The sequence below is a fragment of the Lutjanus erythropterus genome, chromosome 13 (genome assembly GCF_056507025.1).
Source record: "Lutjanus erythropterus isolate fLutEry1 chromosome 13, fLutEry1.hap2, whole genome shotgun sequence".
NCBI classification, from domain to species: Eukaryota; Metazoa; Chordata; class Actinopteri; order Lutjaniformes; family Lutjanidae; genus Lutjanus; species Lutjanus erythropterus.
The window spans coordinates 23201463-23228799 of NC_139329.1; the positions used below are offsets into that span (position 1 = coordinate 23201463).

General features: G+C 38.1%; 2 protein-coding genes across 4 annotated transcripts in view; both read right to left on the reverse strand.

Moving 5' to 3' along the window:
• Window positions 1–14719, reverse strand: part of ano3 (anoctamin 3) — a 50820-nt gene extending 36101 nt beyond the window's left edge. The window contains exon 1 of one of the 2 annotated variants that reach the window (XM_084734344.1): window positions 14560–14719. In XM_084734344.1, coding sequence (XP_084590470.1) covers window positions 14560–14704 — 145 coding nt within the window. In that variant the 5' untranslated portion in view covers window positions 14705–14719. Of the gene's footprint in view, window positions 1–9699; window positions 9914–14559 lie in introns of those variants that run through there. The other variant, XM_084734346.1, reaches the window with a different exon arrangement.
• A 9380-nt stretch (window positions 14720–24099) lies between these two features.
• LOC146316572 (dynein axonemal heavy chain 10-like) overlaps window positions 24100–27337 on the reverse strand; it is a 35363-nt gene continuing 32125 nt past the window's right edge. For both annotated transcript variants that reach the window (XM_084734125.1, XM_084734124.1), the window contains exons 71-78: window positions 27196–27291; window positions 26930–27101; window positions 26691–26822; window positions 25545–25756; window positions 25279–25446; window positions 24960–25140; window positions 24736–24881; window positions 24100–24633 (exon numbers count right to left, since the gene is read on the reverse strand). In XM_084734125.1, the coding sequence (XP_084590251.1) occupies window positions 24487–24633; window positions 24736–24881; window positions 24960–25140; window positions 25279–25446; window positions 25545–25756; window positions 26691–26822; window positions 26930–27101; window positions 27196–27291 (1254 nt within the window). In that variant the 3' untranslated portion in view covers window positions 24100–24486. The remainder of the gene's footprint in view (window positions 24634–24735; window positions 24882–24959; window positions 25141–25278; window positions 25447–25544; window positions 25757–26690; window positions 26823–26929; window positions 27102–27195; window positions 27292–27337) is intronic.

The following is a 27337-nucleotide window of genomic DNA, read 5'->3' on the forward strand; positions in this document are numbered from 1 at the left end:
TGTGATGCGAGATTAAAAGGATTTTGTTTTGGTTCTGTGCATGTTTGGGTTTGATATGGTATGTGTAGTGTATATATACCATTATATGTACTGTATATTTATCTAGAAATGTTTCCACAAGCATGAAATTTAAAATCGGAGGTTGCATTAATTCGATTTTCGTTCGTCATGCTCCTCTTGATTATTCATAAAAAGTGTGCACATCCCTGGCAGAGTCACAGCACTATTCCTCTATGTGTCTGTGTCTGACTGTTGCCAATCTACTCTGAGCCAGCTGGAAGAACAAACATTTATTTTGAAAAAACGTCAAGGATTTTATGATCAATTACAAGCTGTCAAATATCTGAGGAAGCAAAACAATGCTGTGAAAATAAGGTAAAACTGTCAAAAAACAGGAAAAACAAACATTACTTTTGCTTTTAGTCACATTTGTCTGAGATCACTGTGAGAAACCTGAGCGGAGACGAAAGCATCGAGATATTAACTGCAAGGATGTTGCACAAAGTAGCAAACAGAGAATTCAGGTCAGTGGGCTGTTTCCCATCATGCCTCTATGTTTTCTCATTCTATACCTTCAATTATTCATCCATGTTCAGCCCATAGCACTTTCAGTGTCATAGCTTTCAACTGAGGAACATTCTCCATCAGAACCTTTTTAAGCGCAACACACACTCATTATAACCTTCCCCCTGCAGAGTGCATTTCAGGGTATTCCTGCTACACAACCGTGGGGTAAGAAGAAAAAGAAAAGAAAAGTAACACACATGCACTCAGACAAGCGGGTCCAAAACACTGCTGTGGCGCGTTTATAAAAATTATCACGTGGAGGCAGGACCGAGGCGAGGCCAGGAGCCTCTCCTGTAGAAACGTTCTCCAAGCAATTAGAGTGTGTTTCATCCTCGCCTGGCACCATATCAAAGAAGACGCAGCCAGAGCTTCAAGTTCACAGGGAGCATTTAGAAGTGTATCATTAGGAGTCACTGAATATTCAGCTCATATCTTATGCTACATGGTTAGCACTTGAGGCACACCAATAATTCTTGCTGATCGTGTTTGAATAACAAATGACGAATGATCTCAGTGTGTGTCGCATGAGAGCTTCACTCAGGGAATTTCAATTGAATCCAGGCTAGAGATCTGAATCACAGGATGTTGTGAATTCTAGCACTGTTCTAGGACATGTTCGCCAATATCTAACTTGCTGACCAACTTGCTTTTTGCTGACCAAAAAACACACTGTGACAGGATAAGCAACAAGAGGTATTTTATATTTTTCCTGCTTAACCTTGCCATCAAACAGCGTTTTCTGATGGGAAATGCCATTAAATAAGACAAATACTGCTCTCCTCAAACCAACAAAACTCCACAGGATAATTTAATTTTACCTTGCAGAACGTGGGAGTTGCTCTTGTGTCACTGCCTCACTCTGTTCACAGTCTGCTCACACAATAACGCAAACAAACTAACAGAATGATATTTAGATATCCGGTTTCCTGTTGGAAAAGGCTGTCGGAGAGCAAGGAAATGCAATAAATATTCTACATTATAGTTTCCACTAAAACTGATATTGATTTTTTTTTTGAGTGGCTGAAATACTGTTTGCTGCTCCTCTTTGCTTCTTTAAACTGGTGGCATGTCAACCGTTATCTCATACACTATGGATAAGTGCCTCATACAACTCCTCTTAAAATAATTTGAACTGTCCCTTTAAAATCTGGATTAAAAACAATCCAATCTTGCTTTTGCGCTTACACCTGGTATTTTTAATGCATTCTCGTTACCCTCATTAAGTTCAGATCTGTGTCCTCCACAGCAAAACCTACGGGTCTATAATTTGTGGTGGCAGACACTTTTAAAAAAACATGCAGTTTTGTGAGTTGGTGAGTTAAGGGGAACTTTATAACTTTGTGAAACACTGTCTACGACATATTCATAATCATTTGTGACCTCTTGGCATCTGTAATGCATTATTTGCTTTGTATAAAAAAAAATTCTGCATCAGTTTGTCCTGATATGTGGCAGTACTGATATGGCATGTCTACTCTGTGACTTGATTAATTATGCATTGTTAATAGCAGATCAGCTGCACACAGATGAATGCAGAAAACACCATCGCAGTTATTTCTTTCTGTATTTTGTTCCTACTCCAATATATGCTGCTGAATAATTCATCTTTTGGCAACAACCCAGATTCAATGTTAGATAAAAACAAATATCTGTATCAGTGCCATTGTTCAGATTGCATTTGCAAGGTGAAACAACCAAACTACCTCCAGATGTGGTCAGACATTCTGATCACGATGCATTTACACCTCTCATTAATATCCGATTTTCCTTATCTGGATAACGTGTCTGGACACAGATCACATTTTAATACCAGGTGTCAGATTGGCTGAGACAGATGGTGAGCTAAATATATTTTCTGCATCATAACAATGTACTCAGAATTATTTTAAAAGCATTTTAAAAACTACAGTCGACAAATATCACATTATCAAAAGAATAGCTACTAATACTGTGACTGCAAGTTTGTAATGAGATTTCATGGAGAATATTATGTATAATTGGATTTTCTGTTTATAAAGGAGAACTCAGGTACCAGGACTTTCTGAAATGACCCACAAACAGGAAAACACAACACAATACACAGCAACACATAATTTTAACAATTGCCCATCAGCTATACACTCGTGTACAGTACATCAGACGCTGTTTGTGCAACTGTCAGTGTTTTCTGTATTTGTCCCTTACAAATAAACTAAGAAACTAAACTAAATATTTTTGTTAAACTAAAACATGTTCAATATTACAGATATATGAAAAAATTAAATAAGAATCAAGAAATCAAATCAAATTTGACATAAAACTCCACAAATGCACACCTTTTCTACATATATTTGCTTTAAAATGTTAATTCTTCTCTGTTTCCGGTGTTTGACATAAAAGGCCTCATAAATGTGTGTTCTCCCATGTAAACAGCAACAGCAATTAATCCACTTAAATACATTTAAGTAATGTCTGCTTGGTCATTCATTCATTTAATTATGATGAATTATGGTTGACTATTAACATCTGACCTGTAAACTGTATATATTAATGACACAAGCTAGTGGCTTAAGTGACTTTAATGATATGCAATACAGTCTAGCTAATGAATACTCAGTTAATATCAGAAAACAGCTTATTGACTTAACCTGAAACTAACAGATGTGTGATTAAAACATGAAGCATTTAACTGCAGAAAAACACAACCCTGTTTTATGACCATAAAAAGCATCCTACCGCTTGAACCTTTGCATGTTTTTTTTATTATTTTTTTACAACACTGACCCGCAGTGCACGTATGTAATTCAGATATTTAGACAGTAATCAACTTTAAATTACTTTAATATCAAAGTAAAAACAGTCCAAAATAGCTAATCGTTTCCACAGACAGTGTTGGCAGTTTTGGTCTGTCTGTCACGTGCAGCCAGCCGAGCCCAGCAGCCTGACCATGAACACACCTCAGAGCAGATGGCATTTTTTACCCACGGTTTAAACGGTTCAGGATCTCATTATACAATCCTGGCACAACCTCTGGGTTGCATCATTTGAGCAGATTAAACATCTTCCTTCCCCCTCTGTTTACCCCCCCCCCCACCCCATCCACTCCTTTAACGTCACACTATCTTCTTATGCCCCCTGATTGCTTGTGATTTCTACTACGTCATGGGATTTTCTGCAAAGCCTCCACTGTGACCATGTATATACACCTCACCAGGGAGTGAATTACAATATCTTCAGTAAACAGTATCAAGAGTTCACAACATTTTAGTTTCATCATGCCACCAAACACCAAAATCTGCGTGTTTTGCAGACGTGATTAAACTGTAGAATAACTTTGGGCTCCAGCAGAACTTCTGCTGTTTTCCTCTTATAACCTAGCAACAAAACAACCGCGGACTATTTAAAGACTGTGAACGTGTTCCTGCCAGACTATACAAAACAAAACAGCCTCTTAGTTTTGTCATTTTGTAAACTCTTTAGACCTGGCATGCTGTACATAAAACTGTTAATATTTGACAGTAGCCTGTTCAAATCACAGATGATACTGTAGCCTATATGTGCTCTCCCCAAATCTGCCCTGAAATTAATGTCTGTATCTATAAAACCATCTGCCTGCTTGCATAACAGGACAGGTGGCCTGCTTAGTACTGTGCAACCAAGGGTTTACACATGAACACACACACACAGAGCTAACACACACTGACTGTGTATGCACACACAGAAAGTTAAAAAGTGTAGTCTAACAGAGGACATGACTCTCAGTCCTTCAGCAGCAACTTAACCTACACACCAACGAACAGAACGCACACATACACAATCTTTTCTTTAAAAACAAAACAAAACAAATAAATCATTAATCAATAAACTATTTCCATGAAGATGATGAGAAGGATATTACTTGCCTGAAATGCAATATCAATATAGAAACTATGAGAGAAGTTGGTTGTTAGTAAAGCGCAGGATAATATAAGACTGCAATTAACAATCATTTTTATTATCATTTAATCATTTGGTCTATTAAACACCAGAAAACTGTGAACAATGCTCATTACAATTTCCAACACCACAAGTTGATGTCACTGAAGCTAGAACATTTCCTCATAAACATGTCTAAAAATGCCAGACCTATGTGATATATTTTGTTCAGTTGTGTACTTAGATTGTCCCAGATGTTGTCAACAATGGAAAAACTCAGAGAAATCCATAGTTAGCTGTTGCTAACTTGTTGCTATAGCTTCCAGGAAAACACAGGCTGTGTCAGAGAGTGAGGAAGGAAGTCAGCGAATGACAGTAAATATAACGTGAATACAACTTTAAATTACCTTGTTCATAGACATTATTATTTCATTATTTTGGATATTATGTCAGATAATTTTTTTTATCAGTGGTTGTTTAGAAGTGAAGACAACAACTTGTGCGCTACTTCACAATGTCATAACACTACAAAAGAAAAAAAAAGAAAAAAAATTTCCAATCGTCAAATTTGAGAAACTGGAACCATTAAATGTGTAGAAATTTCGCTTGAAAATTTACTTAAATGCACAATTTATGGGCTAAATTCTGCCGCTGTGGAACTAAACAGCAATAAAAGATGTAGATAAAAAAAAAAGAAGATGAAAATCTGTCTGATGTGACTTATTAAAGTTTTATTCACATTGCTTTTATGTCTCACCTTCCTAACTCTCTGACTCTTTCCCAGAGGTTTTAGCAACTAGCGAGTAACTAACCAGCCAGCAGGAAATGCATCATCATCTTTAACAAATCATAGATTTCTGTTTGAACATTTCTGGCAACATTTGGGATAATGTAGCCACATGACTCAAAAAAAAATCTAGCATGTGTCTAGTGGATTTAGACAAAAAATGAATGTGGAAATTTTACATATTACAGCTTTAAAAGATTAATTGATTATAAAAGTTGTTGCAGAATATTTTTTCAGTTTCGACTGACTGATTATTACATCTGCAGAATAACAAATACAGACATGAACAAAGCTTTACTTAAAAACCTAAATCTTAAAGCATCTATTTTCTGGCAGATACTGAGTGTTCAGTGTGTCAGTGACTTTCAACAACTCTCATCGACATGCTGCCGATAAATCTGAGCTCATGAGTCGTCTGCCAAAGAACATTTGAGATTCATTGAAATCCTGGGAAGTAATATCAGATGGTTGTGAGTCATGTTTGTCTTGAAGTCCAAATGTGGTGTTTGCTAGTTTTCAACAACTGAGTGATTTATTTTATCAGGAAGAAAAAGCCATCGATACTCATGTCTTATTTATATACCCATATCTTTATTTTCATAATCAGTACCATTTATAGCTCTGTGTTCTGTCTTTAAATAAAAAATGTTTTCTAATCTACAGCTCAGTGGCTTTTAAGATAAACTTGAGAGAGATGTAACTCCCATAAAAAACATCTTATATTGGCTCCCAGTTGATATTTTCAGATTTTACTGATAATCTATAAAGTAATAATGGCTTGGCTTTAGCACCAAAGCTTTACACCCCCTGCGTCCAGAAGCTCCATCCAGCTTTCAAATGGCGAACAAGCATTTTCAGCTCCAAGTCTTTTACTGCTCTCATAGGGTGTTGTTGATTGTGTTTGAGGAAGTGCAGTATAATTTCTGAATTTTTCTGCTTTAGCAGGACTTTGTGGTTTAATGGTGCACTTAGCAGTCACTGAAATATTGAGTGGGCCCTCGGCCCTGTAGTCAGATTTTTAGATAAATCTGATACCATGTCGTGCTACGTCTTTCCTGTTAGCTGGACAAAAGCCATGGAGTGTTTCACTTCCTCTGAAACAGCAGCAGAGGAAGATATAATTGCTGCTGGAAAATAATTTATAAAAACATTTGAAATAAAAGTCTGTTTGGATGATCATGACAGTTCCAAACCAAGCAAATAAAATGTGGTACAGTCCATACTGTGCATGTAGGTCATGGCAGAAGGAAAAAAAGAAGTTTCTTGTCTCCCTCCTCTTGTTTTCACACCAGCAGAGAGAAACGAGCAGATAAGCTAACAGCCTCTTCAGCAGGGCATCCCTCAGCCGTGGGATTTCTGCTGCTCAGCATCCTCTCATCAGAAGCCAGGGGAGAGACCCTTTCATCCTCCTTAACCAGGTACATAAACAGAAAGAGGCCATTTCTCCCACGTTTATGAGTCTGCATCAGCATGAAAACAAGATGTTTCTTCACCATTTTTCTAATTTTAGACACCCAGCACATTAATAATTAACACGAAGTATTAAAGAATCACTAATGTCCTCTTAAGAGCCCTACTTATGGTCTAAAATCAATACTAACACAGCAGCAGTGTAACCTAACTGGAATGTAAGACACAGACTGACAACTTGTGAAGTATTTACTGACAGATTTGAAGAAATTTGTCCCAGTGTGTGAAGGCTAATTGTCTTCCTTTCATTTTAGAGTTTGCTGTTGCCTTTGCGTAACACAAATATACCAAATGAACATGAAAATCATAGAGTCTGATGTCTCATATAGGGCTGACAATATATCAATAATATATCAATATTGTGATATGAGACTATCCTCTTAGATTATGGTTACCGTTATATTGTGATATGGCAGAGGTGTTGTCTTTTCTTGGTGTTAAAGGCTGCATTACAGTGAAGTAGAGCCTGACTGATATATCAGTTGACCAATATTGGCCTGTCACTCCTATATCAGTCTATATCATAGTATAGTATATCATTGTATAGGTGTAGTTTAACAGCAACGCATCATATTCACAAATGACAGAGTGTTTTAGAGAAAATATGTATATAAAGATATATGTTGTGGAAACTCGTCAACGTGTCTAGATATTTTTTAGAAGCCATATCTCCCAGCCCCAGTCTCATAATGCTTTTTCAGTTACTTGCTGAGTGGAGATGCACTTTCTATCTTACTCCATGGCAGAAATTTTTAACATCCTACAATCATTTTTTTATTACTGTCAAAAGCTCAAAGAGTGCAGCTATTCCAGACAGGTGCAGAGCACATGCAGATAATCTACATCATCCTTTTTCTGAACACACTGTATGGAACATTTTGTTTCTTTCCTCAAAGCACATGCATGATATGGATCTATTATTAGACTATCCTAGCCTACTTGTACTGCTGTGAGTTTAAGCAGATCCCTGAAAGATGATGCTTATGGACATGTCTGTGACTTCACTTCAAATCACTGCAAATTCAAACATTTCTAAAAACAGTCTTTTCAACACCTGCATTGCCTGAATCGTGACTTTTTTCCAGAATTACACAAATAATCAAGCTAGCATGGCTCCGACACGTAGTGTTCTAGTTCCAAGACACAACACATGACAGGAACATTTCACTAGATCAGTCTCACATGCAGTCATCCCAGTATCACCTTACAAAAACAGATCAGAGATCATTTTTTTCACATGTACACCAAAATCTGGAATGAGATCCCATATTACATTAGAGGAACAATCTGTTATAGAGGTTGTTCTGTAACATCTGATGGAAGGACACACATGCAGCCACTGATTTAACCCATTATCTCTTCAGTTAAGGGAAGAATCAGTTGGATTTATCTGAGCTGTTCGTAAACGCATCAGGTAGATAGTTGACGGCTGAGTCTCATTTCCAGGAGATCAAATACTGATGTTTTGGGTTGGCAAAGTGTCCCAAGTACAGGACAATAATGAGAAAATAAAAAGGAGCAGATGAGGTCTCTGGTGTCTGCAGATACAGACACCACACACTTCTAGTGGATCACAAGAGATTATACAGTTTATACATTGTTTTTTTTTTATGAAGATTGCAGATTATGCCTTTAATTCCTCTCCTCTCTGAGTGTCTCTGTAGCCGTTTATATCTTGTAGGTTTTGTTTCTGCTGTTTGTGTTTTGTATGTTATGTGATTTTGTCTTAATGCACTGCAGAACAGGAACCTGCTGTAAACTAGTTTAACTGAGTCAGACCAGGTTAATTATATCAGATTTTAACATCTGTAATGCCACTTTAAAAATGATCCTGTTTAATAACAATACAATAAATGAAAAATGTGAAGAGAAGAAAGAAGAAAGAAACCACTGTATGGTGGATGTTTGTATGTGGTTTAAATAGCTTGAGATTAAGGCTGGGCAATGTGACTTATAAGAAATATCTCTAGATTTTTTGACATTTCCATGATATATGATAAATATCTCAATATCAGGGTTACAAATTTTGTGCATTTTCCATGACCAATAGTTGGAAATGCTAACAATCAATGCTATCAATCAATTATCTATGATTAATAAGATGAAATTTCTCTTTTGTCTTTTCTTTTTTCGCATTTAAGTTTCCCTACTTAACAGATGCCTTTGCCAGAAAGTCAAATTACGCACAGTTAGTGTCATTTCTAAACTATTGATTAATTCATGATTTATATAGTTGAATCAAATAAGGTGGTGCATTTAATGATAAATCGTTAACATCCCTACTAGACACACACATTGTCTATAAAATACCATACTGCAAATACTCAGATAGTGCAAACATATGATAATAGCAACAAAATCAACAATATTTTTGACTAAATACCTCTATCATTATCAATTTTTGATTAAAAAAAATCATCGTTAATGTGGATATAATGACTAAGTGGATAAAAGCAAAATAACAGAACACCTAGAGCAGTCTGTGAAGTTCAGAGAATTACATCATTTTAGTGTAATGCAGCCTTTAAAATCAGGAAAAGACAACATTTATGCCATTTCACAATATGACTGTATCCAAAATCTTAGATATCGATATATTGTCCAGTCCTACTTTTGATGTTTCTAAATTTGAACTATTCCTGATTAATGTAATTACATTTGAGGTGTCACTTGTAAATACCTGCTTTAATTATATCCTTGATGCCAAATGCTTAACAATAATGACTTGCACAGTCAATGTAACATGAACTAGTGGATAAAATATCAGAGCGCACACAGGGTTCACAAACAGGCTTCATCCCGTGTGGAGGAGGAGGAGGAGGCTGCAAGACCTCCAACTCTGCGTCACACTTACAGCAAGTAAAGAGTCCGACACGTCTGAGTACCGTTTCACACCGCAAACTATTTAACTACCGAGGAAAAGTCTCCACACATCGCTCACAGCTCAAAAACCAGAAAACATCCGCGCCTCAGCGACCAACCTTTCTGCTGCTTGAAGGACTGGATGGAGCCCGAGTGGTGCACCATTGCGACGTTCAGTAGGTCTCCAGCGTTAATTGAATTCCTTATGTCAAAAAGCAGAATTGCAGAAAACATGGGAAAGTATGGTGGGCTTGCGTGGGTGTTCTCGCAGCTCCCATCCTGCCAAACGATCTCACGGGCGATGCGCAAACCCCAGCAACACCTGTCTCAGCTCCGCATGCTCCCCCCCTCCTCCCTCCGCTCCCTATCCACCACCACCATCCACGACTGTTGTCATGGTGACGGGCGGTAGGGGAGGTCCTGAGATGGACACGGACGTCCCCCTCCGTCCTGATTTACTGACTCAAAAATAAGCTGCGGGAAATTACCAGGGGCAGCAGAGCTCAAATGGACCGACAAGGGCATGTATTGATTCGGTCATCTATCATCCTCTGTTACCCTCTGCTGAAAGCCGCTGCTACCCTGAAGGCATCTCACAGGCTGATGAACTACAACTCAAGTATAATGTAGGTTCAATAAATGGACCTCCAAACATTATGTAATAGCATCTCCAATAAGGATTATTTAATTTTTAATTTCATTTTGTTTTTGGTCAACATCATTTCACATTTAGGACACTATAAGCCCCTTTATCATGTTTTTATCAGGCCATTTTGCTGCCATGAAGTAAAAACTAAAACTTCCAAGTAGACCTTTTTCAAAGCAGCCATTATGACATGAAATAGTTGGATAAACAAAGGACCACATTCAGCCCTGACAAAATGTAGCAAAACATTTATTTAAACAGAAACTGTGCTGCATTGAACACTGTCGTATACACAAGTGCACTACACTTGTTTCCCTTTTTACTACAGAGGTGTTTAAATAGAGAAATTGTATCTCAAAGCCTGTTGCATGGTGTTGCACACCGTTTTGAAGAAACATGTGATTCAGTCTGTAGAAAAATGGTGCACAGTGTTTCTGATTGAGCGCCCCAGGTGTTACCAATTATACTAATTGACCCATCCAACGTCCCGCCCTGATTCCAATTATAGCTGATCAAGCATGGTACCCTGGGCACATTCAGTTGAAAAACAGGTGTGTGCAGCTGTTTCGCTACGGGTTACGACTTGAACGACACGTTTTCTCAATAAAGGTTTTGCTATGTTTTGTCAGGGCTGAATGCAGCCCTAGTCAATTTTCTCCTTTCCTGTTTCCTGTACTTTTATAAAATATTTGCTAGGCTCGTCTATTTTGAAAAGAAACACACATTTTGAGGATGGTTGAAAAATGTTGCTGGGGGACCTGGAAAAGCAACATATATTTACATCTTAAATTGGATAATATTAGTGAGCAAATCTACATCAACTACAACCTAGCTAGTAAAATAGCTAGGTAAAATTGGTAAAATTCGCTAACTTAAGATGTGACCCCATGTGTCGCTTTTACGGGAAAAAAAGAGAAAGTTGACCAATGAACCAAGTTTGCTCAATTGTTACTGGAGCATAGAGCAAAAAGAGGCGGGGCTTTGGAAGTGTCAATTAAGGTTTTGTTCAGTTCAGGTCAAACAGTCAGGGTGCTTCCACTGTTTTGGCTCACTAGAAAGATTCTGCAACACTAAATGGAACAAGACCTTAATCAGTGTCATCACTAACACCTGTGTTTAACCTACTACTTCATATCAGTGTGGCTGCTGTGAAAAATGTATATCAGACTTTGACAAGTCATCAAGACTACTGTGTGTTAGTCCAGAAAATTCAGAACGGATTTCACATACAGATGGGCCAACAGATTTTCAAAATCTATTTGACAACATGTGACCTTTGACATAAAACACAGATGACATTATCAGTGTCATTGTTGTTGACAGAAGCCACCAGTTTGTTGGCCGACAGCCAAAATCAGGCTTAACTGTAACTTTATGCAACAAATAAATAATAAATTAATAAATTAATATAGACCAAAACATCAATATAGGGACTGTTTGACTTTTTTTCTGGCTGAACCATTTGCTTTGGCAGGAATGTCGCTAAGACTGAAAGCCTGCAAGGAAAAAGTCAAAACAATCAATACTATAGCTCACTACTACAGTGGGCTTACAGCTCAGCTCAGGGCTGTGCTTACACACTGCTGGAGTGGCAGGGGGATCCCTCTTTAAGAGCAAATGTTTTATCAGTCATGAAAACTGAGCAGGGTGTTAAAAATGGCTGCAGTATAATTTGATAACCAAATATTAAATCTGGCAACTTTATTAGATATAGAAGAAATATTTCAGCTTTACTCTGCCTTGTCTTTACAGTTTCTTTTTTCAATTTCATTGATATAAACTACTGTCTTGATGTGCCTCTCTTATCACCTGCCGGACACTGTTGATACTGCTCATTAATTTATTTTATCTATTGTTTCACTACCCTTTTTATTTTCATAGCATTGAGCAAGGAAGCTGCAAACATAATCTTGTTGCACATGTGCACTGAAGATATATTCTATTCTATTCTGCTTGCACATTTTATTGTTGTTTTTGCAGCTTTTAACATTCATATGTGGCATAGAAAAAACTGTATAGGAAGTGTTTTTTTTAGTCAGTCACACAGTCAATTTATGTGGCAGCTACACCTGCCCCTTAACGAGAGTATGTTGGCAACACAAACAACATTGTCTCCTTATCACTTAGCCTCGGGTCTTCAATCCGAACCAGAGATATTATCATGGTTTATCTGCAAGGTCACTGGTCTTATCTCAATGTCAACCACAGCGAGTTACAGAGCAGCAGACCTCCAGTCAGGATCTGAAACCGATGAGAGGGGAAGCCCAGTGTTGTTCATGTTGTTCCTCTGTGAGCAGACACTAAACCGACTTCACCAGGTCACAGTAACACAGGTTGCAGTTTGGTCTGTGCTCCCACTTTTGTGTATCAATCTCTGTCTGTGCTGGTATTCTGGGGAGTAGTCTGGCATCTGTCATAGATGCAAATACCATCTGCTTTCTTGCGGCTCAGCACGCCTCTCCTCCTCCCACTGTTCTGATGTTTACTGAGGACTGGTGGCAGGGCTGTGTGTGCCAACACCTATAACATGTCATCAAGCAATCAGGCAAATGCATTTCTTCCACCAGGCCGATGGATAAATAAGTAAACAGCTCTTATATGGTCAGTCCCACTTAAAATTTCATCTCCTCCGTTCCTGCCTGTTAGTTTAGAGATGTAGGTCAGATGATAGCGCTGCAGAGGGAGCAGGGTTTTAGGTAAATAAAATACTGCCACCTTGTGGTTCAAAAGAGGACTAACTAGGGCTGTTAACATTCAGACAATACTTCAAATTAAAACAATAATTTTCACAGTTAAAACATGTTAAATCCTCAACATCTTCGCTGCAACATACTTTGGATGTCAACAATAAGCAGACAAAATTATATAACTGCAGGTGGATTATAATGGTAATAAGCTATTTACAAAATAACACTAAAATTAGCAGTCAAAGTACACAAGCAGGTGCAGGGAGAGATGTTTAATTGCATTCAGAGGAAATCAAACACTCCCTAATTTTCAACACATCTCTCATTGCTTAAACTAGTTCTGCGTTTGCACTCTTTTGAATGAATCAAAGAACTCTCCACTTTCATAAGTGGCTCCCGAATGACAAAGACCTCCACCGTCAACACATGCAGCTCATTTACTGGCTCTATAAGGCCTGGCAGTCGAGGGGTCTGACCTGCTGAAGAGGTTATTTTAAAAGGTCGGAGCAAACAGTTCAACTGAGGCTCTAAACTTTATGAATCATTAGCAGCGGTTCTCAAACTTTTTAAGGCATGCACCCCGTTACATCCCGACCAGGCTGACACACATCAGAGATACATGAGCAGGCCCAGTAACCCCGTGGTTACAACCAAAATTACACCACCATTACACTTTTCCTTGCACACAAGTAATTTTGGAACACCCTGAGTAAATGTTTGTACCATTTCAGAAAATAGTTTAAAAATGTCCATCACATTTTCCCGTAGTCTGAGCTAAAGTGTTTAAACTGCTTTTGTCATAAAAGTCTCCACATTTGGGAGAGAATTTTTGTTGTTTTTGCTTTTTGTTTTTAGACTTTAATGATAAATCAATGAACACAATTTATGCCAATTAATTTTCTGTCTATCAATTAATTGACTAATCGCTTCATCCACTGTGCTCAACTGCCTCATCAACACTCACAATAGCAGAGTCGTATGGTCCATATTCCTTAAGGAATTTGTTTAAATTCTCAATATTAATGGGTTAGGGTTAGGGTCAGGGACGGATCACCCCAAAAACAAAAATGCATACTTTTCTCTTACCTGTAGTGTTATTTTTCAGTCTAGATAGTTTTAGTGTGAGATGCTGAGTGTTGGAAAGATCAGTCATGTCTGCCTTCCCTCAGATATAATAGAACTAGACAGCACTTGGTTTGTGATGCTCAAAGAACAAAAAAATACCCTTGAAAAACAAAATAACTGTGTCTCTTTCCAGAAAGTACAACTGGGCTTTCTTTGTACCATAGAAAGAAAACAGATCCTACATGAAACTGCTCAGAACAAGTTCTGTGGATTAAATTGGGTAACCAGGTCATGATTTCTGGAAAGCGACACTGCTGTTGAGTTTAAATGCTTTGAGCACCACAAGCCGAGTGCCATGCAGTTCTGTTATATTGGAGAGAAGGTAGACATCTCTACAGCCAAGGCCTTAGGAAAAAAAAATGTCATTTTGATTTTAGGGTGAATTGTACCCTTAAGCTTATACTTCATATACACATACGGTGTGCTGCAATATGTCCAACAAGCATGGCTAGATGTTAGATGGATGTGATGCATGTAAAAAAAAACAAAACTTGACCCACAGCTGCTACTGGCAGACTCACCGGAGTGTCGGTCGCTGTCTGTGTCTCCAGAGTGGAAACTGTTAGCAAATGAGGAGCTCCAGGACGCCGAGTGGCTGATGGTGGGATTGATCGGAACATCGCCTCTGGAGCTGGAGGCCCGACTCTCCAGCAGGGGCACGAACATACTGCTGCCCTGATGACACGATCCTGAAAACACAAACATGAACCAGGTGTGACCAGGCCTACAATACAATAATATGATGACACTTGAGTGACAATGTAATATTACATTTATTTTAAATGTTTTGCATTATGCTAAGTATTACAATAAAGCTCATTGTATTATATTGAAATGTGTTATATTTTACTTTAACTGCAAATTATGTCCCTAGAAGAAAACTTTGTCTGTTTTATCAACTAAAAAACAGTTTTCAGTCTGTTCATCACCCTTCAGTCATTTTTGTTACAGGAAAATGGGTCAAGCAGCCAAACTGACCAGACTGACTATCATAAAAACCTGTCATAAATGTTGCATGCATCTGACAAACTTAACTGTTTGTATTAAAGTCTACATAACCCATCTTAACTGAATGCAAGTGTCTGTGGACTACTGTACTGTTACAGGTATTTTGAATATTGCAACTTGTACAAAAAAAAAAAAGATATTCTGCCCCTTCAGCAGCTGGGGAATTCAAAAGTAAATTACCGTTAAATTAAAATGAAATTACAGTGAATAAATTGTGATGTGTTTGCTGCTGGCCTGCACCATCTAGTGGGCTGTAAAAGTAATTAATTTTATTATTCTAATAACAAAAAGTTCATTTTCTATTTGCAATATTAGCAGTATATGTAATGTAAGACTAACTGGTTGATAGATCACTTATCATCTGTATATCAATAAAATATTGCAGTGAAAAATATCATGATACTATGCTGTATCAGTTTTTCTCCCACCTGTAACTCATATCATTTTATTTAAGTTGCTTTATTGCTTCTTTTATCTGTCGCCCACTCAAACCATGATACCAGTTGCTTATCAAACGTACAAGCCTGTAAGTTCAGATCAGTAAAATTTGCAGGTGATCACTGCGGCCCAGCTCCCTACTTATCTCTCTCATGTTACTGCCCTCATACATTTTTAACACACCTTTAAAATTCCTTTTTACCTTCTGATACTTGACACTAATGGAGAACAATGAGGCCCCTTGCTTTCCAAAACTCGTCTGACCAGGTTAGATTTTTGATTAAAACCAGTTTATAGTTAAAGGAACAATAGGATTTGTCAGTTACTGTTTGTAAGAACACCAGAAAGACAGTTGATTGTTGAGTCTCATTCCCAGAATGTCAAATATCAACATTTTGGGTTGAGCACAGCAAAATAATGAGAAAATACGACAACAGAGACAGAGTGTAAGGTCTCTGAGGATGCAGGTGCCACCACTCACCTCTGGTGGGTTGTGGGTGATGATAAGAGAGGCATTATTTTTGAATGAATATTGTTTTGGCAGAAAATCCTGCATAGTTGGGCTTTAAATGGAGAGAAATGTGTAGTAACAAACAAAATTATCTTACTAAATCAAACTGTTGAGGAATACATTTTGAATAATTTCTGGTGATTTTCAAAAGTAAAATAATAAAAGTTGGCATATAGACAATATGAATTAATGTGGATTTTCAAAATGAATGAGCTAGTTTTCATATACAGCAAACTGTCAGTCAACACAGTATTATTACTGTTTAGAGGGTAATAATCCACCCAATAAGAAGAAAAAACAGCTTAATGCCCATTATAAATTCATCTTTGCTCTTTTTGCATATAGCCACAGAGCCATTACATTGTTGTAATGGCTTTATTACATAATGTAGATGCGACCATTCTGAATCCTAAAGAGGTCACTGCCCAGGTTAACGAAGTTAGCATACAATAATGCAGTTCAATTTGTTTACGATGGAGAAATAACCATCTACAGTCAGAGATTTTGATTCAGTATGTGCTGATGTGCGCTCCCTGCCTCATGTTTGCATTCGGCTTCATTAAGACCAACAGGAAGAGCCGCAGGGCGGCACTCAGAGTCCAAACAACATGATGACTCACAAACATTCAAAGGTACTTTACATCTCAGAAATGATTCTCCACAGGTTCAGCTGCAACATCTCCCATCAGCAGCTCTCCTCCAGAGTCCCCAAGAAAACAACACATGGCTGCCAGACATGCTGGTGCGTACAATACGTTATTGAAATGCTAAATTTTAAATATGCACAGTTTAGTTCATGACAGCAAGAGAATTGCTGCCAGAGGGCTGTGTAACCACAGCATGGAACAATGGAGGGTTTTGTAATTCAACTGAATAATAGCGCAAAATGTTCAGTTCAGTGTTTGTTCACTGCTCCACGGACAAACACCATTAACAGACATCTTATTGTAAGTGAAGGTCAAAGACACAACATGGAAACTGCTGCATGTAAGTCACCAGAGCTCTGGACAGCTGGTCAGACAAAAATCACTTAACCTGAAATGTGCTGTGTCCATTACAGCTGTGTAGTCTAAGTGCAGCAATATACTGTCCTGGAGATGTCCAATCTGTAGAGACACTTGGTAAATCGATTGATGAGCAGGTACTTTCTGCAAGAACTTCCTGGCAAATTGATAATTTATTTAAACAAATACGTTTTAAAGGCCCGGGTCACTAAATTCCCCTCTCAAGTGACTGTGGATCTATAATGAGATGCTGAGGAATGTGTGACCCACCACTTTGTTTTGTTTTTGAGCATACTTAAATTGTTACTAAGTGACCTGTTGTGATGGATGTTTTATTACAAACCCCCACTCAAAAAAGTTGGGATCCTTTTTGACCAATATTCGATTGAATACAGTACAATAGGGTTGGGCCTTTTGGAAGATGGCATCAGGATGGGGAGTCATCAACCACTGAGTCTGAGTGAGTATTTGGGGGTAGTGTGTGTCCCCTCAGGCCCCCTCAGAATAAAAACAAGCTGTTGCTGCTGTTCATTGCACTATGTCTCCATGACATGTTTACTCATTAATTCATTCATTCTCCGTAACCACTTGTCACAGGGGGCTGGAGCCTATTCCAGATGACATTGGGTGAGAGGCGTGCTGGACAAGTTGCCAGTTCATCGACATGTTTATTATTTTCTTATTAAACACAACTAAGTTACAGACAGACAAAGACCCTTTTAGACCAAGAAACCACATCATCGTTCATCACGATGTTTTATTGTTTTATTGTGGACATGTCATATACTAATTTAGTAAACATCACCCAAACCTAAGGACAAGATAATTAATGTCCAAACTGATTACTTCATTGTTTTTTGTAAGCATACACTCATTCTGAATTTGATGCTTGCAACACATTCTGTGTTAAATCACCTTTTATTTTAACATAATTGAGCGAGTGTTTGAGAACTAAGGACACTAATCTTGGATGTTTTGAAAGTTGAATTCTTTCCCAAACTTGTTTAAAATACAGCGGTCTCTGTTGCGGTTTGCCCTTCATAATGCATGACATGTCTTCAATGGGAGACAAGGTAAAAGACAAGCCAGTCTAGTACCTGCACTCTTTTACTAAAAGACACTGTTGTGCCGTGGTGAAGTAAGCAGGGACATCCCTGAAAGACACGTCGTCTGGATGGCAGCATATGTTGCTCCAAAACCTCGCCGATCAGCATTAGTGGGGCCTTTACAGATGTGAGTCCAGTCCAACAGCTCGACTATTTGTCAATCAGATTTTTTGCAAAATTGTGAATCTCGCCCCATCCTTGATTGTGAGTTTTTCAAAGAAAACTCAGTCATGATCAATTATCAATTACCCTGTTCACCTGTGGACTGTTTCAAACTGGTGTTTTTTGACGTTTCCACAACTTTCCCAGCCTTTTGTGTCCCAATATTTTTGATATCTGTTGCAGGCATCAAATTCAGAATGAATGTGTTTGCAAAAAAATAGTAATATGTTTTAACATAAATATCATTTGTACTGTATGCAATTGAATATAACTCAAAAAGTACTTACAAGTCACTGCATTCTGTTTTACATGCTTTACAAAGTGTCCCTGCTTCTGGAAATGGGGTTTGTAATTTTTGATATTACTCACTGATTTTATCTTGATCACTTCCTGGGTATATGCATGATTTTGTTGTCTGCTCTGTTGACCTATCGTGCTCTGCCTATGTTTGTTAAATACATTGGTCAGCTCATGTTGTTTTAAATGTGCTATAGAAATAAATTGGAGTTTTATTTGACTTGACTCCATTTACCACGTAAAGGTATCATTTATGCAAACATATAGAGTGAGCATTACAGCCAGGCTGTCTGCCAAATACTATCACCATGTCTATGACTACATTTGCAACTGCAAATACAATAACTACAATAAATGTCACAACAATGTCTTAGGCTTGTTGTTAAGCTTAGAGGATTGCATAATAAAATCAGTGTATGTTGACAAACACTTAGCAATATGGAAATGTCAGCAACTGATAAAGTAAATTTAATTTTGTTTGAGTGCAGCGAGGTGAACATCATCACCAGCACTTGTTAATTGAATAAAAGGGGCATCAGTGCTTATCACTTTAATACATGTAAGCTAAAAGGAGTGTAGATCAAGTGCATTTATACCGCAGCATTTCCATGATGGCTACTCCAACCTGGTCTGTGTGGCTTATATCTCTTAAACAACTTACATCAGTCAGCAGACATCACTTAAGGCCACGCAAATGTTGCCATAACATCATAACACTCTTACCTCCTTCTCTAATCGAACGTGTGCAGATTGAGTTGAGTTCTATCAGACAAAAACAAGGTTGAAATATGAGAAACTGAATTACGAAGCAATTGTTGCTAATTGTAAACAATGACTATCACTGTAAAACAGCATGCAAACTCTCAAACAAAGGATCTTTACTTCCAGCAGAGTGGAAATCTGCTGAGAGCTTCAAATGTCACTGACAGAAAAGTGAAACTGGAAGCTGCTTAGTACAACCACAAAGACTGTATCTTCTGTGGCTAAAAAATGCAAGTGAATATTGTTTTCCTAAAGAAGTCAGTGATGTAATTATTTATTAATCAATGGTTTATTTGATTACAACAGATAGAGCAATACAAACTGAAAACAGCTATCTGATGCTGAAGGGTTTTTGTGAAATTAAGAGACTGAAACAGTGAAGCAAAAAGAAAGTAAACTGTGTATATCGAAATAAGACACATTTAAAGACACTACATTTAAAAACTAGACCGAGTGTAGGTTTGTTGCTGAATTAACCAGGACTCTTGTTTGCTGAGTAGTTGGTGGTTTGCAATAAATCTGCACATTTCACCTTCAGAATTCAGCACTGACAGTGGTACTTGTGGTGGTGGTATTTGTTTTTTATTAAAGATTTTCAAGGCAGATTGTAAAGATATTTAAGGGGTCTAATTACAGACCGGGACGAGGTACTAAAATCATAAGATAAATGTGAGAATATCATTGAAAACTTATCATCTTACAGTTAAACAGCTAAGGTTAGCTTTAAATGGTTTACAAATCTTTTGCAGCACAACTTTCAAAATTTAAGAGTCTAAAATCATCCCTAAATACTTCATCAGTCATCAGTCAGAGTACATTGAAGACCTATACCAGGGAATATTTCTGGAAGGTCTTTAATATACAAAATGCAAAGTGGGGGACCCAAGACCTTGGGGGGGGGGGGGGGGGGGGGGGCTTCCTCTACCAGTTTTGTAAAAAACAAAACAAAAACACACACACCAAAAAAAACACATGCACAACTTCATCTTGTTAGTAAAGATTTCACTGATTGGTTCTCAAACTTTTTTCAATTATGTACTCTCTTTGAAATACTTTTTTCTGACAAGCACCCCCTGACCAGCACTAAACATTAATCCCTATAAAAAGAGGGACAACAAAGCACTGTGCCATAACAGTAAACTCACTGAGGTAAACACAATTAAAAACATATTTTTCCTGATACTGACAGTGTTTTTTGGCTCTATTTTTTGCTTTCTTTTTCACTTCATCTATTTTTTCAGCTGTATTGCCGCTATGTTTCAACCAGAAATCCATGTCTGGATCTGTCATTCGATATGGAAACTGGTTTCCCACGTACGGTGAAGGTGGTGGTCACTCAGGATAATTCAGAGATTGTTGTGAGCAGATGCATGTAGGAACCATTTTCTCTCTACAGTAGAATCTACCATAACTACTTTCTTTACGTGAAACTGCTCACAAAATAAGGTCTGTGGATCATCTTGAGTAACCATGTCATGATTTCTCAAAAAAAAAAAAAAGACACAAGTATTGAATCTTTCAAATGCATTGTTTGGCATCTAGTCCTACTATATTCAAGAGAGGGCAGGCAATATCACCAAAACTCACACCAAAACAATCTAGATGGATCAAAAGCACTACAGTAAGAGGAAAAATATGTATTTTTTGATCTGGGGGATGAACTGTCCCTTTAAAATTGAGCTTCCTGCACACAACTGCTCCATGAGGAAGCACTCTAGACAATTTCTTTGACATCTATGCTTTAAAGTCATTGTGAGCAGTGACCAAAAACATGGGGCGAGGGGGCACGCACCGAAGGATCTAAGCCGGATTCATACGCTTGATGATTTGTACAATGGTAAACACTTCACCCAGCTTCCAGCAGAGCCACCACGTCACAGTTTGCCCCCGCGTCCCTCTCAAGAGTCTCTGCACACCACTGAACATTATCCACATGGCTCCACACAGATGAAAACACTGTCCTATTAGCTATCAGGACATAACCACAGTTTTTGCCATTTTCATCTTTGCCTGGGGCCGTGATGATTTAGAACAGCTAATAAAAGCCACAGTGTTCATGCATTAGAGAGCTCATTAAACTGAATGATGCTGGACATGTTTGCTGGATTTCCCTAGAAAACTGTCATGCTCTCCTTTCTCCAGTTTGTGTCTGACCACCCATGTCAGCACAGGATTACACCGAGAGCTGCACAAACATGTCAGTGACAAACTGAACGCCACACATGAAAAAGACACATGTAGTGACTCGTGTGATTTTTTTTTTTATCCTATTACAATTTACAGTTTCATTCATCAACCATGTGTATACTTCTGCAAAAAACTATTATTGACTAATGTGGTCTCATTAAGCTGCCTGTTCATTCATTCAATGTCTCACTTCATAAATAAATCAGTCTTAAAGGATCATTTTCAGCTTTTCTCATTTCTTGCACATGGAGCTTTTGCACACAGTCAGCATCACAATAGACAGTTGTTCACCAGAAGTGTACTCTTACTCCAGTAATGTCTGTTAAGTACACAGTTAGAGAGGAAAGGTGGTGTAATTTAAGTTGCAGGACAGAAACTGTATCAGAGTGACAAAATGTTTGGTAAACATTGTGCAGCATGTCACAGGAACAGCTTGTTAAAATTGCCATTTATCTTTTACATAAAAAGACACTTAATAACAACAACCAAACCATTTCAAACTATAATTCAGGGTGATTCTTTCAGAGGTGAGTTGAACCTACCTGAAGAGCTGCCCAGAGTCTGTGACACCTTCACTTCCATTGCATGTTCAGTTGCTGCGCTTTCAGTGCGAATCCCCCATCGGTAAGTTTCTGAGTGACAACCTGTAGAACTACATCAGCTGTGCATCTCATCAACCAGTCATTCCCACAATGCAGCACGTTGAGCTGTGCGTGAAGCAGCCCGGGCTGTGCAGCCGTGCGAGACGGATGGGTGGAGTTTAAAATGTTGTCGGGTGAAGCTGGGTACAACAAACTCTCAGACAATCGATCGTAGGATATTGATTGGACGGAACTGCTGCGTGGCGCTTCATCAGTCATTTCACGCGAAGCTTTCTCATTAGTGACTGACAACAAATTATAAGGAGGGCAGAGAGCCTGAGCTCTCCCTTAAAGGTTTGATTTGATTCTGATGGCTTTCATTGGCGAAATCTCTAAATGTAGGTTAATTAAATTTGTGACATATGGTCCAGAGAATTAAGGTATTTTTGTCATGTAATATTATTGGCTGGAAGTCCCCTATTGAGTTCCGCTCAGTCGTTTACCTTTTATCGAGACATATATCATATTGATATATAAGCACAGAAAAATTACAATAAAATAGTAAGTAAGAAGTATGTTAAAAAAAAAAGTGCATTTTAGTACAAATGCCTGTATTATTCTGCAATATGTAAGACCATCATGTAAAAAAGATTGATTTATTATTGATGGATTAGTATAGAAGAGAGGTAGGACCTGACAAGTATGTTGCCTCTTCATTTTCCGTAAAATGTTTATTCATCTTGTCTGTTAAAAGTCTGTCGCAAATTAATTTTGTTTCATTTTGTTCAAATCAAAAAGCAATATACATATAGGCCTATAGAAAAAAACCCAGAAGTAATAGAAAATAAACAAAACAAGAGATGTAAGTGTACAAAGATGAGTATCAAGCTACAATTTATAACTGTGTCAGTAATAATGCTGTGGCCTTTTGCACAGTTGAACTGTTGCGCATAGTAATTATATTATTTATGGGGAAATGAACCGTAGACATCTCTGCAGTCGGCTGCATCTTGATCCACTCTGAGTTTAATGTGAGACTGACATGCAATCAAACCATCAGAATGAGGTATTCATGCATTATATGACATTGTTATCGTTACCATGGTGATTATTGCATTTGTTCTGCCCTTCACCACAAAGCGGTGCTGTTGGACCAGCTGTCAGGAGACTGGCGTGTAGTAGGTCTGTTTTTTGTTTTTTTAAGTGAACTGTATTGAACAATATTCATATATACAAACAGAACAGACATGTACTCAACACAGTGGAATAGAAAAACAAAACATTACAAATGCCTGCAAACTAGAGTTGTTTGTGGCTGTAAAGAAGAAGAAAGATGATAATAAAACAAATTAATAATAAATAAGTAAATACATAGATAAAGAAAGAAAGAAAAAGAATAATGGAATAAAGAGCAACTTATCATCATCAACAACTCATCATTCCTCTTTAAGGAGATCTTTGTACAGCTAAATGATTTTCTTACTTTTTTAAAATGATCAATAACTGCCAGTTTTTATATAGTCCTTAAATTCGTATGAAGACACCTAGAAAGTTGGGGGAAAACTTTGATAAATGTACATTTGTGTAGAATTTTGATGTGTGCTTCTTTAATCTTACTTGTGTGGTAATAACCAGGATCTCTGCCAGTCGGTGTCTGTAAAGATGTTGTCCCAGAAGGCTTTCCCTCTTGGAGATATTTACCTCCTTTCATAAAGTGTGTTAACATATATGTTTGTTTCTGCATTTTGAGCCCATGATATCAATACCATTTATCATCAGAGGAGGTTCTACTCCAAGTGCTTCTTGAAACTGAAGATGATTTTTCATGAGAAGGCTTAGGCCAACAGGAATAGTTGTTACAAAATTAAATTCTTTACTTGTAATGGGAAAGACTCGACTTAGCAATACACCGTTAGTATTAAACATTATCAAAGACTTTGTATCTTGAAATAATGAGAAACTTTCTAAAGTAATGACCCCGTAACTTGACATTATGAAAATGAAAATATTGGATTTTGAGATACCTCTATACTACAGGGAGAAGGCAAACACTTGCACTTGAGTGGGACTGACTGAGTAAGCCCAGTCTGCTCTCAATCACAACAAACGGAAACTGTTTGGGAGTGGGGAAGGGTTGGGGGAGGTCTTGAAGATGATGTGTCAGAGTTTTCTGTTTCAGAGGCCACTTGTTGCTGTCTGATTTTTAGAGTAAGCTTCACCTGCTTCGGCATGCTGACCTCAGCAGCCTTGATTACTCAGTACTGCATTAGATCTGTATCTGTATCTGTATCTGTATCTTAAAAATAATCTAAGTAGTTTTTAAATCACTAAATTAACATGTTGGACTAGATTGTGAGACAGCTAACCAGCTCAGTGTGGCAGATGGTTGTCTTTAGTCAGCGTTGAGGCACAAACAGACTCCCCGGAGCACCCAGTGGGAGATGTGCATGGTGGTGAACAGGTCTGCCTCAAAAACCAGTCCCACACCCATTGCATTCCTCCTCAAGGACGTGGTGTACACCGGTGTTCGCAGCGTGTTCTATGGCATAAAACACACAAAAACACACACAACAGTTGATAAAACCATCAAAACGGTGACCTGAAGTTTTGTATGGAGGCCTGTATAGTCTGTGGTCCACACCTGTAACCTGAGGCGACGTGCCTCTATGGGGATGACTTTGAGAATGGGCAGTTCAACAACCAGAGTTTTTGGTTTACTCATCACAAGGCAGCTGTTCTCCATGTCCCAGTCTGCTCCCTCCAGATATAGGCCAGACACAAAGCAACCTGCAGGGAAAAAGGCCGTCACTCTTTGTAACTCCTCACTAACGCTGCATGCTGCAAACACTGAGTGTCGTTCATTACCCTGTCCAGGTCTGTCACTGACTTCATCCTCACTGCGGTACTGGGTGACCTGTGTGTACATTGTGGAAAGATCCAGAGGCCAGCCGTTCTTCCTGCATGCGGCTTGGATCAGGGCTGTCAGGTAGGACTCTGGGATATGGAGTCCTGATAGCCACATAACCTTTGGCTCTCCTTCATCCACCTGGTGGGCATAAGATAAACAAAAATAGGGATCAGTGACACCAAATATTTTTTAATTTAATACGATAGAATACTTTTTGTCACAATTTTACCAGTACTGATTTTTTAAATGGGTATGTAATTTTTCGTGCGTCCTCACCCAGTAACTATACTGTTCATAACGCCTCCTGAAATGGCTCATCCAGTTGCCGAGGGACTTCAGAGTGTCAGGTGCCAGCTTCTTCCAAATGGCAGGGATGTGACCATTAAAAAGGGCTTGAGCTACCTCATCCAACTCACTGCTCATACCCACCTCACCAGCCAAGGCCTATGGGACATGACAGAATCAGAACAAATCTGGTCCTGTGTGAAGCACAAAGCAAATGCAACACCTGTCTCTTGTTGCCCTCTGCCCGTCCCTCTCACCCTTTGCAGCTCAGCCAGAGAGCGCTGCATGCGGACCACAAGTTTGTTGAAGCGCTCTAGTTCCTGAAGCAGCACAACTGAGGTCGGGGAAATGTTAGTGCCAAACTTTTTACGGATCACGTCCATGTCGAAAATTTTGGGCAGCTTGTTCTGAATGTCCTGAGCCGCCTGGCTGATGTACTCATCTCTGCTGATACTTCCACCAGATTCACCTGAGGCAGAAGAGAGTGTGAGAAGACCAAAAGAGAGGAAGTACATGGCACAATGATGGCTAAGGAAATTATTATTATTACAATAACACTTTCTATTACACCCATGTCTATAACGCATCATAAACAAACTTAGAATGTGATATACTGTGCTTACAGCAATGCATAATTACACTTTTAAGCACTCAGAAATATTCCAAATGCTTTCTAACAATAATCAAAATACATAAAGTATTTTATAATTATTTTATATCTTTAAGACTTATAAAGTCAAGTGTCATAGTATATTTTACAACTGTGTCTCACTGGCAAGAATCATAGTATATTATAATGAATAACTGATTAATTATTAAAAATAATAGTTGTGATACATAATAAACATTCTATAATTCATTATAATCACTGATATAATGCCTTATAATGTGATTATTATGCATTGTGAAATGATGATAATGTAACTACATAACTGTTTTTTCTGGGAGCAAACATTACTTTAGTATATTTATGTACATTTCTATCATTTAGTTGTTCATCATCAAAAAGTTGTGTCAAATTGGAGTGGGCCTATTCAATTACTCAGTTATGACCTGCAGTTAAATAATGTTTTGTGTGTTAGTCTTGCATAGATTTATTTTTTCACTTTACTAAAAGTAAACAATACTGGTTATGTATTATATCTGCCTATAACTCAAGAATTTCTTTACTTAAAGCCAAAATGACCACTCAGAGTAACTTCAAATTATAATCATCAAATCAAATTATAATACATGATAACAGTGATTATAATGCATTATAAAATAAGCATAATGTATTACATAATAATTATAATACACTATGATCCTAGCCAAAATACTTATAAGGTATTATTATACCTGAACTTATAGTCTTCACCCTGCATTTCTGTCTTTGACGAGAGACAAAAGATGCTACATGATACCTGTCTGAGGCTGCAGGTCTATGAGGTGAGTCCACATGTCTTTAGCTGCCTGTGTGTAGTATCCTATCTCTGCACTGGAGTGAAGACCCAATACCTCTGGCGTGTTTACCAGTGGTAGGGTCTCAATCTCATCTGTAACAGAGAACACACTAAAGCTGTGAGAAAATAACACAAAACAGAAGTAAAATATATAAACAATACAAGTAAGAGAATGTAAAGTAATGAAAATAACAACTGACCAACATATGATTTCTTGGGCCCATTTGGAGGGATCTTATAAGCTACATCCTTGTTCCTGAAGAAGTAGAAGCGCCGGAAGGTCTGGAAGAGGAAGTATCCAAGATACTCATCCATGTAGACAGTCAGGATCCTGCGGTCAAAGCTATCGATGGCTCGCCCACCATACATCACCTACAGAAAAATAGCCACACAGACTACACTTACAGCATCAGCTAGCAAGATAACAGACATAAAGTTTGTTAAAATACAATAAATTTAGCCTAACCTCCCCAATAAGATATTTAAGACTTTCCCAGGGAATACTGCCGTCTCCTTGGTTGTGAGCTTGGGTCAGGTAAGTGTCCAGGATCTTCATACACACCTGGTGAGCACAGTCACATTATTTAAACCACTGAAAAGTGAAACAT